This window comes from Onychomys torridus, chromosome 17, assembly GCF_903995425.1.
Source record: "Onychomys torridus chromosome 17, mOncTor1.1, whole genome shotgun sequence".
Lineage (NCBI taxonomy): Eukaryota > Metazoa > Chordata > Mammalia > Rodentia > Cricetidae > Onychomys > Onychomys torridus.
This window is the reverse complement of record NC_050459.1, coordinates 54157446-54172414: the sequence shown is the minus strand read 5'-3', so window position 1 is coordinate 54172414 and position 14969 is coordinate 54157446. Positions and strand designations below refer to the sequence as shown.

Below are 14969 nucleotides of genomic sequence, written 5' to 3'. Positions count from 1 at the left end.
GTTTCTTACTTAGGTTTCCTTGTTTTACACATTTCCTCAGCTTTTGAATACACCTCTGTTCTTTGAGTTTCCTTGTTTACTTTTGGATTGCCAAGTGTTGGGCTGCTAAGGGTTCTAGAAACAGCAAAATGTTTCCCATCCACCTGAGCTGTTAGGTCTCCACCAACTTTAGGCTGTGCAGGTATCTCCATCTTAACACCAGCAGAGTGTCTGTACTAGCAGCACTTACTTCTGGCCACAGTAGCCATGAGTCTTCTTCAATGGTTTGGTTTACAGTGCTAAAGTGAGAACCTCCTGAGTGAGGTTTCTTCACCCACTCTCCTGTGGTGGTACTGTTTTCCCCAAAATATTGTGTACCCTAATAAACTTATTTGGGGTCAGAGACAGAACAGCCACAATATTAAACATAGAGGATAGGCAGTGGTAGCACACGCCTTTAATCCCAGCATTCCAGAGGCAGAAATCCATCTGCTCAAGGATACAGCCAAGCATGGTAACTCATGCCTTTAATCCTAGAAAGCAAGCCTTTAATTCCAGGAAGTGTTGGTAGAAAACAGAAAGGTATATGAGGTGTGAGGACCAGAAACTAGAAGCTTTTGGGTGGTTAAGCTATAGGCTTCTAGCAGCAGTTCGGCTGAGACCCATTCCAATGAGGAATCAGAGGCTTCCAGTCTGAGAAAACAGAATCAGCTGAGGAACTGGCAAGGTGAGGAAGCTGTGGCTTGTTATGTTTCTCTGATCATCCAGCTTTCACCCCAATACCTGGCCTCAGGTTTGATTTTATTAATAAGACCTTCTAACAATTTGTGATACACTCTCCCTTGGTGTTAAAACTTAATGCTTCCCAACAAAAGGAGGAGAATGACGCTGCTGTTCACAATCAGCTAAAATTTCCAGGTACATCCTGCCAGGCCATCTTAGAATGTCATCAAACATTGAATGACTTTTTGTAATGTCTTTTAACCTAAAGCACTTCCTTGTGTATTTTTTAAAAAAAGTCCAAAGTTATTCACAATTAACTGTTGTACATTGAAGCCATTCAAGTCTGTATCATACATATTGAATTCACACCAGCGCCCATTTGAGTTCCAGGCTTCAAGTACATGAAGGTGACAAAAAATTTAATAGAACTAAGGAATAAATTTTATAACAAAATCCACAGCACATTTCTGGTGACACAATGCTTAATTAAATTTCAGACATCAGTAGATTTATTATATTAACCTGAAGTGACCTATATTTAAATGTTTAAATGAAAATAGGATCCAGAAGTGGATCTGTTAATATCCATTTCATTAATAACACATAGTCTGCTGCCCTCGAGGGACTAACTAAGCACCTAGAAGAATGTCCTTCTATGGGATTTAGGATACAGAATTTTCTCTCATGAATCAGTAGAACCTACATAGAGCCATCTTCGTCATTATTTAGTTCGTTAGTATTTACAACACCACAGACCTCTTTCAAAATGCCATTATAAGGCTGGAGAGATGGCTCAGTGGTTAAGAGCACTGACTGCTCTTTCAGAAGTCCTGAGATCAATTCCCAGCACTCACATGGTAGCTCACAACCATCTGTAATGAGATCTAGTGCCCTCTTCTGGCCTGTAGGGATACATGCTGCATACATAATAATTAACTAAATCTTTTTTTTAAATGCCATTATAAGGGTTGGGGATTTAGCTCAGTGGTAGAGCACTTGCATAGCAAGCACAAGGCCCTGGGTTTGATCCTCAGCTCAAAAAAAAAAAAATGCCATTATAACAGCTATGAATGTTCACCAATGCAGATATGCAATATATCCTGCCAGTCTTTTGTATGGATATGGGTGTAGTGTAAGTGACTTGCCAACGTGTGAAGGAGGAGTGTGCATGTGGGATCACATCAGGAATTGATGTATGTGACAATGGTCTCTCATTGGCCTGGACCTGACCAAGTGGGCTAGATGGGCAACAAGTGATCTTTCCATCTGCTTATCCTTGGGATTACAAGTGTATATTGCTGCAGCTTATTTGATTTCATATATGGTTCTACATTGGAGTTAAAGTTAGGTTCTCAGGTGAGGCATGAGCTTTATCAACTGAACCATCAATCTTGTGCCCTATACCTGACCTTCAATTTCCAACCCCAGGTCACACTATGCTAATATACTAGTGTGTATATAGCAGTAGTAAATGTAACACAAGCACTATCAAGTAAAATTAATGTAACTTAATTGCCTCTTTAGTCACATTCAACTCAATACCCTTCATGAATTTCCCCCACATCTCCCATGCTGTACTTTGACAGGGGCATTTATACAAATGTTCCTCCTTGAGTAAGAAAGGGACACTCTCCATGCAGTTCAGATGCCTCGAGTTATACTTAAGTCACTCTTCAGAATGCTACAGAAGACACATACTCAGAGCCTTAAGTCTAGAGTGCTCAAAAGTCACTTCCTTGGTCTCTATACCATCGGTAAGTATGTGGCTAAATAACCCCCTAATTTCCCCTACCCTATGCCTACACTGTGTGGTCTACATTGCAAGTCAAAAACACTTTTTAAAAAATAGAAGTTCCATTAGCCTGCTTAAAACCATTTAGTAGGCACCCAATGAATTTAGAATGAACTTCTCTACCCTGATCTACCCTTGTCTACCTGATTTGTCTCTCACCCACTACATCAGCTTCATCACTCACCCCATAGACTCTCTGTCCTTGATACACTGGATGGACCCCAGTTCCTTGGTCATGCTACCTTTAGGACAATCACTCATAATGTTTCTTCTCCCAATAGTTAAAACAAAAGTATAAGTGAAAGGAGAGTATATTTACCATTTTAAAGACAATCTTGAGGTCCTGAATCCAACCAGAAGTGATGAATCTTGAGCGAGCTCTCTGGGAAAGAGGTAGACGGAGTTGAATAGCCACACTGAGGCAATGTAGCTTACAGAAGTCTTCCATGTCCTTCAGGGTTAAAAAATTACCATTTTCCTGAGCAAAATAAAGAAAGTGAGTAGAGAAGAGCAGACTTGGAGACTACACACTTAATTTGAGGAAGTGCAACTCTGTAGCCAAGCTCTCTATTTGGGAATTCCACATTTATACATTCTCCATTTCGGAGGCAGCACTTACCCAAAAACTAGGCTGTGTTTAAACATGTTTGAGATAGCAGGGAAAGGAAGCTTCTAGCTTTGCAGATGTTGGTATATGGCATGATTCAGTATTTTCAGAGACTCCAGGTTTAAGCTAATAAACCAGGTGATAAAGGGGAGGTTTCACAGGACCTTGGGTGGGTGGAGCTACCTGCTAAATACCTCTTCTGTCTAAGAAACCTACTCTGAAGGCAATATTGTGAACAGCCTGCATGAGGACAACAGGGTAGCAATGTAGCTAAAAGATGTGAGTTCACAATGACAAGAGGAATAAGTTGCTAGATATATTTAGCATGTAGATGTAACTGTCTTGTTAAATAAGAAACACAGAGCCAGTTGCAGAGTTAAAAACCAAGAGATCAGAGCAATAGCTGAGAGCCTTACCCTTCACTGCTTCTGCTGTCTTTCCTCTCTGCAAGAGAGCTACTTCTGTGTGTCCTGTCTTTTTTATAGACTTTCTGTTCTGATTTCTCATTGGTTGTAAACCCAGCCACATGACCTCCTTGCAACTGCCTGTCTGTACAGTCCTCTAGGTCTTCTCTGGTTGGTATTGAGATTAAAGGTGTGTGTCTGCCATGCTGGCTGTGTCCTTGAACACACAGAGATCTACCTAGCTCTGCCTCCCAAGTGCTGGGATTAAAGTCGTGTACCACCACCACCCAGCTTCTGCTCTTTATTAACATACAAATAAAATCACATTTCAATACAAATAAAATATCACTATATTAGCATTGTGATACAAGGACATCTTTGCTATTGTCAAACATTTTGACTTGTTGGGGGAGCAAGAAGACTTCACTGGGACACTTCTAAGATCCCAGGAAGGGTCTAATGGTTAGAAGTTCCAGAGAGAAAAAGTTTGACTTACTATCATGATTTAGGGATGATTTAAAATTGGATGTCTAATCATGTAGAAATGTTTCATTGAAAATTATATTTAAGGAGATACTGCAAAGCAAAAGAGATTCTTGACCTTTTCTGCAATAAAGAAGCCTAAGAATAGCAGTCTCTTCCCAGCTAGTCTTGCAAAGCTTCCTTAGCATTCCATGCACTGCACACAGAAAAGCCCAAAGCACAGTAGCATGGTAGGTGGTTTCTCCTTTTGCCTGCCTGTGGGTTACAGAGGCTGAATATATCTGACATGAAACACCTGTAGGTATCACACTAAATCATGGAGCAACATACTTCTTTATAACATGAATTGTAGGGATTTTCCTATTTCTACAGTTCATATAAACAAGAGAAAATACCAGTGCCACTTTGGGGAAATGGTAGGTGAAAAATAACAAAACAGAGAAACAGTAATGTATCCCAGTGTGACAACTGCACCTTTTTGACTTGGCATGTCTGCTTGGATGCTTTCTTCTCTCTGTTTTCTAAAAAACAGTGGTACATTTCCAAGGAGAGGGAGCACGAAGTGACAGAGAGGACTCGTCGGATGTCTGATCCTTCTGGCCAGAGCTGCTTCAGCAGAGATAGAGTCTCGCAAGCCTGTCACAGCAGAAAATTATAACATTAGGATAATTAGAAAACTGTATTTATTCTTAAGTGATCATATAGTAAGAAATGGGTGGCTATGACCATATAGATAGGATATAGATATTTTCACTAAAAAAATATGAACAAAAATTTTGATTGGTAAAACTATTTCAAATAACTGTTAACAAATACATGCATGAAACATAACACCTGTAAATCATCAAGGAAATGCATGACTCTTTAAATGCTAATTCTCTAATGAATCTCAAATAATAAGAAAAATAATAAAACAGCTTATATTCTTGAGTAATATAAAAATTGCATGTTTAACTTTCATGCTATCAAAGTACTTTTGCATCTTTTACTACTTTAATAACAGACAGCACCAGAAATCATGGTTTGTCACTCCTTACACTCTGATAATGAAGTTATGAACAAGCAAAGGCATATGACAACACATTTAATTGCCATTCAATATATTGATACATTTCATTCAAGTTCTAGAGACCTAACCTAGAGGAACAATCCAAACTGCTTAAAGACATGTATGTACACCAAGGTGTTCATCACAGAATGATTTGTATAAGTGAATCTTCAAATATTTTAAGTGTTCAGCATTCAAGAAATACCATGTGTCCATAAAAATATTACTTGTAAGAATATTAATGAAATCATAAAATATGTATGCGACAATTTTGAAAAGTAATGAAAGGGTTTATTATTTATTATTTTATGAGTATGAATAGTTTTGCCTGTATGTATATATGCAAGAGGAAGATCTCTTAATCACTGAGCCAACTCTCCAGCACCCACCCTGTATTTTCTTAAAATATATGCATATATAATTTTGTGGGTAATCCACATGACTAGAAGCAACACATATCATTGCAATCAACTTTCTGAATGTATTGGGTACTTTTATAGATACTTTGCACCAAATCTCCTCTTTTGCATCAGTTAAAAAAGAAAATAGTAGTCTCAGAAAACAACAATGATGAAATAAATAAAGGAGAAATAATATATTCCATCTGGAGAACATATCCAGTTCCCAATCATACTTGCAACACCTCAAGACTTTGTAGGGACTAAAGAGATCCTACAACCTTATGAGAAACACAAAGCATTGAAATCATTAAAGAGTGAATTAGAACAATCATAAGAAATACTGAATGGCCCTAGATATGCAAATACCATTTTTAAAAGTAATCTTTTAATCTGAAATTTTTAATTTTCTTTATTTTTTAGATTTGTTCATATTACTTTAGGTATGAGTGTATTGCCTGCACATACAATCATACCTAATATATGTTTGGTGCTCAGAGATGTCAGGCATCAAATGCCCTATACGTAGTTATGGATGGTTGTAAAACACCATGTGAGTGCTGGGATTAAAATCCAAGTCCTTTGCAAGAGCACCTAACTCACCATCCCATCATTCCTGTCCAAACTTTTAAATTTTCTACTAAGCCATTCATATGAAAAAAGAAATACAGACTGAAGCTATATAATTTCTTTAAAATTATAAAAAAACATTAAATATGATAATCTATGGAATATAATGAAGATTGTTGTCTCTATACCAAAATCTATGTCATGTAATGAAAGCAGTGTTCAGGGAAAAATGCATCGCCCTAAACAACGTTTAACACCAAAAGTGAGAAAATAGATCAATTAAATGTTCTGCTCAAAAAAAAAAAAATAGAAAAAAACAAGAAAGTGCAAAGAAAATATAAGATGAAATCATAAACTAAGACAATAGAAGTCCGTATATCTCGTTAAAAGTTGCAAACTCAAGCTGGAATTCAATAAACCTCATTAAACAAAAAAGAGAAACCACAAGTGTATGAAATAAAAATAAGAGAGAATGACACCGAGAGAGAAAACCATTTCAAAGGTCTACTTTAGAAACTTCTATGGAAATGAACTTGAAAGACTGAAACTCCTAATTTCCTAGAACAAATTACAGAATTGATTCTCTTGGTGTTAGTAGCCCTAAGTACACCAAGATCCATGATGTAGGTAAAATGACTAAGGAATCTTGCCAACAAATAGGCCTCATCTTCAACAAGAGAATTCTACCAAATTTTCAAAGACTGCATGGTCCCACTGATCTAGACAGTATTTCAGAATAATAAAAAGAAAGTGTGACTATTCTGATCTTTTCTATGAAACACATAAGACCTTACACATACATTTAAGAGAAGACAAAAACTGAAAATTATATTACAGTATCATGGATTCCAACCAAGGCAGAAATTCAACAGGAAAGACAGCAAACAGAACCAAGACCGTATTAAGGGAACAGTACACCATGAGGGAGCAGATGTACACCAGGCCTGCAGCCTTAGAAAACGTGTGACTGCAACACGACATCAATGAAACTAGGGGAAACCAACAGTACTGAGGTCTCTTACACGACCACGTTCATGGTATACACAGTAGGAGAAGCTCGGGCTCATCTTTACATCAGCGTCTAGACACATCTATATCTTAGTCCTATTACAAGGGGACATAGAGACATTTCTACTCAGACCAGGAACGGGGGAAGAAGGCTAGTATCTCCCCCACTCTCCACTGCTACAATAAGCCTGTTGTTAATCCATCAGACCAGAGAAATCCTGGAATCTTGCTGGTCTCAAGGTAAAACACTGGGAGTGAAACACAATGTTATACTCTCACCTACACACACACACACACACACACACACACACACACACACACACACACACACTTTTAAAAAGATAGCTCAACTGAAAAGCAGTTTTTCATGTTCTTTTACCTTTCCCACCATATTATTGAACTTTAAATCTCCAAACAGAGTTGTTAAACCCAGGTCTCTATATTTTTCCAACTGTTGAATCAGGGTTTTGTAAGCAATCATAATCTCTGTCTGAAACTGCAAAACAAAGTATGATAAACTGCCATTAATACAATTATTATTTCCCAGCTATAAAACTCAGAAATTTAAGAAACAGTCATATTGCAATAGAGTCCTCAGTTTAAAATCTACACTAATGTAATTGAGGATGGTCAGCAATGTTTAGAAATCCTTCCAAGGTAATACTTGTTTATCTCATCTGGCAATTTAGCACCTTATCCTAGCACTTTCACACAGTTACAAATAATATAAGTTCAGTGTGTTTCACTATGACACATTTCAACCAAGCACCTAAGAAGAGACCAGACTCACCTCCCCATGGGCATATGGTGCTGGGAACAGTCATTGCCAGCAGTCTCAAGGGCATTGACTAGTATACACATGGAGTTGTAAGATGTATTCATTGTGCTTTAAATTCCAAGTAGCCCTCAAATTGATCAATGTAAATAAAAAAAAACCTCTTTAAGGTGATTTTAATGAATTATGCATAAATTAATTTATAAATAAAATTATCCATTAAAATATTGCAAGATTTCTCAGAACTCAGATTCAGAGTCTCCTATCAACGGAATACTACAAACTCAGGCTAGGTATGATGGCACATGCCTTTAATCCCAGCATCCAGAGATGCAGAGGAAAGTGTAGCTTTGTGAGTTCCATGCCTGCCTATGGACACAGTGAGACATAGTCTATGAAAAGAAAAAATAACCACTACATAAACTCAGTATTTAATATTTGCTCCAGGTATAAAATAAAGCCTAGGCCTATTTCTGCTCACAAATGGCAGTCAGAGTTAGGAATACTTTAATGATAGGAATCCTAATAAAAGCAGAATAAACTACCCTGTCATGTCATAACAACTATTTGCACATATTCTATGTGCAATGATGGGCATGATGTAATTCTCAAAGAGGGACACAAGATAACTGGTTTTAAACCTACTTTGATGAGCTATGGAATGATATTCATATGCAGAACTCACCTTAACTTGTGAAAAATAAGCAAACTATATTTATTTATAAAGTTAGTACACATGCTTTATGCTGAAAATTTCAACAAACTTGTTTTCAAATATATATATATATATATATATATATATATATATATATATATATATATATAAAATTTGAATTTGAATTCTGATTGTTGGAAAAGCCAATGAATTATTCACTGAAGCTATTCATGAAGAAGTAAATCACTTTCTTTTCTTTCTTTAACCTGCTCTGGGATGTTCTGACTAAACGCAAACACATAATCTATCATTTGACTAGTAGATCTTAGCAACGGAAACATACCTTTGCCTCTGATTTCATGGCCTTCATTAACTTGGATTTCACACACCACACAGTGTTTGATAACATAGAGGACTGCATCTCATAAATTCTGCATCCTTTTATATTACTCATTTGGTAGTGTTTTTAACAGGCTACTATTCAAGTATCTATTTCATCATTTTCAAATACGTTGATTCTTATGCCTGACTCATGGGACTTTAGTGAATCATAATTATAAATAATTCATAAGCATTAAGAAGTATTGTATGACAAGAAGTCCTTAGGAAATTACTATATGTCATTCCTATTAATTCACTATCATTATTTCATTATTCTTAACCTATATATCATCCTACTAAATCTATCATAGTTTCTATATTGTGGGTAGAGTCAATATTGCATCAAGATAGTTATTTTTTAAAGATTTATTTCATTTTAAGTTTTGTATGTATATATGTATGTAGGTAGGTAGGTAAGTAGGTAGGTATGTACATGTAAGTGCAGTATACACAGGGGCCAGAGGTGTCAAATCCCTTTGGAGCTGGAGTTATGGGCAGTTATGAAGTACCCAAGACATGGGTGCAAGAATAGTCTGCACTCTTAATTAACCACTGAGCCTTATCTCCTGAATTAATTTAGAAATGCTTATAACATTTCAGAACAACATCTTTTAGATATACATTACCTTCTTGAAAAACTTCTGCTTTAAATGTGAGCTTTGCATAAAATATGCATAAAGACGGAGGATGTCAGATGTTTGCCCTGAAAAGAGCACAATGTTGACCTTCACTGCCCAAGACTGAATGACTACGAAGTTGAAAAGGTGTGTCTGCTGGTTGTTCAGGCCTTCATCAGCAATAATCAAGAAATATGGGCAACTCTGACCCAAGGAATTATTCCACTCTTCTGACAAGCATCCAGAAAATTTAGTCCAAACATCAATGGTGGTATTCTTCTGAAGGTGCAGAATTAAGGCAGTTCTAAGTGTAAGAAGTTCAGGGACATTGAAGTACGCATATTCAGCATCCTATGCAGAAGGAGGTAAAGGACATTATTTGAAAATATTCATTTAGTATTTTATTAGTTCAGGCAGTTAATATCTATCATTAAGGTCATTTGAAATATAATATAGCAGGGTTTTGTTTTGCTTTGTCTGCCCTTTTAGTCAGTAAATTGACCCTGCAATTGTGTTGTATCACAAATATATGCTATAAATCATACTTTGGATCTAAGAGTAAGCAAGTCCATAGTACCCAGAGTTAATTACACTTTGGACTTAAGAGTTCATCATACTTTGCCTTTCTATTTTCTAGTCATTCTCCTGTCCAACCTCACCTCAAAAAGACAAAGAATAGAAAAAACTATGAAAATTGTAATTAGTAATTATAAACTTTCTGGAATTGGGAACTGAAGGGGAACATGTCATTCTAGAGAATTATTCTAGAGTGCACTGACATTTCTTAAATGGCATATGTTTTTCTCAGTACACCAAAATTGGTATAACAAATTGCAAACATAGGGCAGAACCCTGGCTCCTTGCACAAAATTCTGGGGGCTATCAATGCTCAGAAATATACAGTAACATGAGTTGCAAACTGATTGAACAAAAATCCACACCAGAATCCCTGAGTAGAGCGTTAGCTGCCCTGAGTATAGGAACAGGAAGATATGGTAGCAGGTACATATACCTGTATTTGAAATTGTCAAAATTTATTAATTGCACCAAATATGGTATTCTCTCATTGATATTTATAACAGAGCACACAAAATGGGGTCAGTCAGTTCATGTGGGCTCAGATATGCCTAACAATGTACTCAAATAAATTGCCTGCTGAGTTTTAAAGGCAGAGAAGTTCTCAGGGTTACAGGACTAGAAGTGAGGTCAGAGGGCTGGTCACTGTTGAGAATTTCACCAACTCTTGTGACTCTTACTGTCTAGTAGAATTCCAACATTACACATTTCAAAATAATTTAACTGTGTTTATTCCTGAACACTGCAATGCTGGGTAAATGTTTTCTTCTCTTCTTCCCTTGAAATTTTATTTATTTTGTGCGTTTTTGTTTTGTTTTGTTTTGTTTGTCCTGGAGATAGAACTCACAGCCTTGCATGCACTAGGCAAGTCTTCCACCACTAAGTTGAATTTCTAGATCTTTATTTCTTTAAGAAGTTCTTTCCAGGTTGGCTAGACTACTCATCAACTCACTGTGGCAGCCCCAATGGGCTTCAAACCTCAATCCTCCATGCCTTATCCTCCATCTCCTCTTCTAAACTTTTCAAAATGCATTTTACTTTGCAGTCAGGGATGAACTGTTTATAAAAACCATCTTATTCACAGCCAGGTGTGGTAGTGCACACCTGAAATCCTTTTACTTGGGAGGCAGAGGCAAGAGGGTCATGAGTCCGAGGCCTCTTCTGCTATGAGAGTCCTTGTCTCTAATCAATTATTTTTTGAATTCTAGTCTCTTCAGAGACGAGAAAACTCAGCTGGTCTGTGTTACCTTGAAGAAAACTATGGCAAATTGTCCTCCTTTGCTAATAACATCCAGCAGGTAGCGCTCAACCAGGTAGAAGAAATGGAGACTCTGTCCTGGCTTAAGTGACTTCTCACACACACATGTGACAAGTAGGGAGTCTCCATCAATCAGGAAAAACTCAGATTCAACAAAATCATTGAATAAGCTGGAATAGCTAAAAAAAAAAAAAAAAAACAAACAAACAAACAAAAAGAGCGAAGTATTAAAACAAAATTCATGTGGATGGCATAATACCCCAAAACAGTAGTGTTGTTATTATTTCACTGTAATTAATAAATTGATGAACACACAGTTGAAAATAATTACATATACTTATATCATGTATGTATTGTACATTCACACACACACACACACACACACACACACACACACACACACACACAGAAACAGATGCAGGTACAGATCAATATTACCATATAAGGTCAAACAGCTCTAGCAGAGAGGAGAATATTACACATGGTTTTAGAAATCTTGATTGCCACAAAAGTACTTACTCAGCCTTTGGCATATTTTCTAGGATTAATTGTGACATTGTCTCTAAAATCACTGTGCAATGTTCTTCTAAAAAAAGAAAGAAGAGGAATTTTTTACTTGTCTTTTAGGGAGCTCAGGGTTATTATTTGAGAAACAAGCAACAGTAATGCAGTTACTTTTACTGTTCAATCTGTGAAGCATATATATTGTAATGCTATAAATATTATTTTTATTGAAAATTACCCATTGTCACTGCTATCTGTGCCTCCAACCTGAATTGGGAAATATTAAAAATGTAAATATCCTTTACTCTGTTTCCTCTAAACGGTCATAATTCGTGAGATGTCAAATCTGCAAAGAAAGAGAAAAACTGATCAACTTTCCTCTCAGCAGAAATGCCCTCAATGACTATCTTTTCAACAGAAGCTTGGTGGCGGGCATACATGAATGAACACAATCAGTGTGTGGTCTGTTTTCAAAGAACAAAAGTCAAGAAAAGAACTATATGATCGCACATACAACAAAAAAATCACAAATGTGACCAAGTCAAAGAGATGAGACACTCTCTAAAGAAGCAAAGCCAGGGGATATATCTAAAGGACTAAACAAGGATTAAACAAAACAAGGGAAAGCAAGGGTCCAGGCATGTTATCATGCAAAGGACTATGGCTTGAAGGAATGAATGTGGAACCAGGTTCTGATAGGAAGCCAGGAGGCTGGAGTGGAGAGTGGGACAAAGTTTTCCATGTTCAAGAGAGGGTTTAAGAAGCATGCAGGTCCTTTGAGCATGTGTTATAGTTAGCTACTAGGGATTTTAAGGAGATGTGAAGACTTTGCATTTTGTAAAGAATACTCCAGCACAGTACAGCAGTAGGAGCAAAGTTCTTGTCAGCAGACAGAGAGAAAGCTGCTGCTGAGCAAAGAAAGGATGGCAGATTGATGAAATTACAGCTGAATGAGAGGTCTAGGTAATAAGTCTGGAAAGGTGTGAATTTATTTGATGGGTGTTAAAAGGTAAGTAAGATGTCATTAACAAACCCAGTAGGGGCATAGAAGAGCAGAGAAATGGGCTGTCAAGGAAGACTCTGAAGAATCTAATTCAGGGATGAGAGATGTTTACATATACAAGAGTGCTTGCTATGAAAGCATGAAGATCTGAGTTCAACTCTCCCACCCATGTAAAAGCCCAGACACAGCTGCATAGCTCTGTCACTAGCATTAGGGAAAGGAGACAGGCAGTCACTTGGAGCCCACTGACTAGTGAGTCTAGGCAAAATAGCAGGCTCCTAGTTCAGTGGTAGATCCTGTCTCAAGGCAATGAAATGCCAGCCTGATCTACAGAAGGAGTTCCCAGAGAAGCTCCAAAGCTATACAGAGAAACCTTGTCTTGAAAAAAAAAATCCTAAATAAATAAATAAAATAAAATAAATCTAAAATCTATACACTGGTTTCCACTTTTGACTCACTATGGGAAACAAATTACAAGTGTCACAAAATCCTGTAAAACGATACATTTTGATTATATATACATAATTATAAAGTTTATTTAAAAATTATATCTTATAATATATAATGTATATCTGTGTATATTTAGTACACGTATGTGTCTGTATAGTAATAGAGATTGAGAAGATCACTAAAGAAGAAAGGGAAGAAAGGATGCTAAGTGCCTTTTCTGCCACTAAGTAAACAGGGACATTATCTAAAGATAATGGGTCAGAAACCATTTCTAAAACCAAGTTGTTCAGCTGCCCTTGCAGGAAAGGACTATGTAAATTAGCTACTAAACACTGTAAGGGACAGTCTCTTCGCTAGAAGCAATCCAGCTCAGAAACAGGGAAGAATCAGTAGTATGTCAGCAGTTTACAACTCTCAGGGCAAGAGATCTTGAGACAGTAGAACACAGGCAAACGTCCACAGTCCACATCCACACTGAGGTGACTAACCTATTCACCCTCTCTCCCCCAAAGTTCAAACCCAAACATGACCAGAACTCTACCACAACGACTAATTGACAGGACATGTAGTGAAGAGAGACTACAGGACACTACACATGTCACTCAGCTCCTATAAATCATAACAAGATAGAGGAAACTCAAAAGGCATATCATCTAAACTTAGTATTGCCAGAATTGTATTTGTATCATGCTTGCAGAAATCTTTAATAAAATGAGGAAGAAAATGGAGGAGGGGGGAGAAAGGGGAGGGGATGCAGGGAAGTAAAGGAAATCACAAATATTGTAACAGAATATTGGAGCTGCTGATAGAAGGACTGAGTTCCTATAAAAGCACCTGGAGAAGATGTGATTTGTCCCCTGTGGGTCAAGTTTTAAGATGGTCACCATGCCTCTGCCACGTTGCTGCACTGGCCATGTATAACTTCCTTCTGTCTGTCCCACCTCCCTTATTTAACTGGACAGTCCCCCAAGTGATTAGGCTACCATCATGCTAGATGAGACAGAAAGTCTCCTACATGCTTGGAAGGCACCGCCACCCACGAGGGATGACAACGCAAAGTTTTAGACACTGAGTAACCCGCATCCAACAACTTGCAAGTAAACAGAGAACTCCAGTCCTCTTGCTGACCTCAAGCAACCAGAATGAGCACTCAGAAGAGCCCACCCCAGCAGACACCTTCAGTTCAGGCAGGTGTGACACCTGCGCTCTGCAAAAGCAGTTAATCTGTGCCTCAACAGGATCTGTAAAATAATACATTCGTTTTGTTTAAAGCCACTGAGAGTGTGCTAATTAGTTATGCGGAAACAAAACCAATTCCTGCTCCTTACACATGAATACATTAGATCTTAGGTGACTAAAACAGGGAGACTGAGGCAGGAGGGTTATTCCAAGTTCAGGGATAGCCTGGACTCCAGAGGAAGTACCAGGCTATAAAGGAAGATTGTCTCAAAAAGGAAGCCTGCTAGGGGATGGGGGAATGCTGCAGTAAAAACGCACATTGTCTTAGCCACCGAAATTTAAGAGTGCCTAGAACTCATCCAAGTTCTTGGTCACATTCAGCTTCTAGCTCGGCAAGCATAGCGGAGGGCCCCCGATTCTGCACCCAGGAGGACTTCTGATGCCACGCCCGACTTTTATTGGCTGTGCACACATCAGAGGCCCCTACTTATTTATCCCTATTTGAGGTCCCCCATTGAGAGGAAGAGAACTCAAGAGCTTGCGCCCCATGTCTTCCTCT

At 37.7% G+C, this 14969-nt stretch overlaps 1 protein-coding gene across 1 annotated transcript in view; it reads right to left on the bottom strand.

Annotated features, from left to right (window-relative positions):
• The window catches only part of LOC118597767 (probable ATP-dependent RNA helicase DDX60), an 87971-nt gene extending 76140 nt beyond the window's left edge, over window positions 1–11831 (bottom strand). Inside the window, exons 1-7 of the mRNA XM_036209438.1 lie at window positions 11794–11831; window positions 11264–11453; window positions 9450–9791; window positions 7392–7508; window positions 4519–4624; window positions 3874–3881; window positions 2814–2972 (exon numbers count right to left, since the gene is read on the bottom strand). Of these exons, the coding sequence (XP_036065331.1) occupies window positions 2814–2972; window positions 3874–3881; window positions 4519–4624; window positions 7392–7508; window positions 9450–9791; window positions 11264–11453; window positions 11794–11831 (960 nt within the window). The remainder of the gene's footprint in view (window positions 1–2813; window positions 2973–3873; window positions 3882–4518; window positions 4625–7391; window positions 7509–9449; window positions 9792–11263; window positions 11454–11793) is intronic.
• Window positions 11832–14969: the final 3138 nt, after the last annotated feature.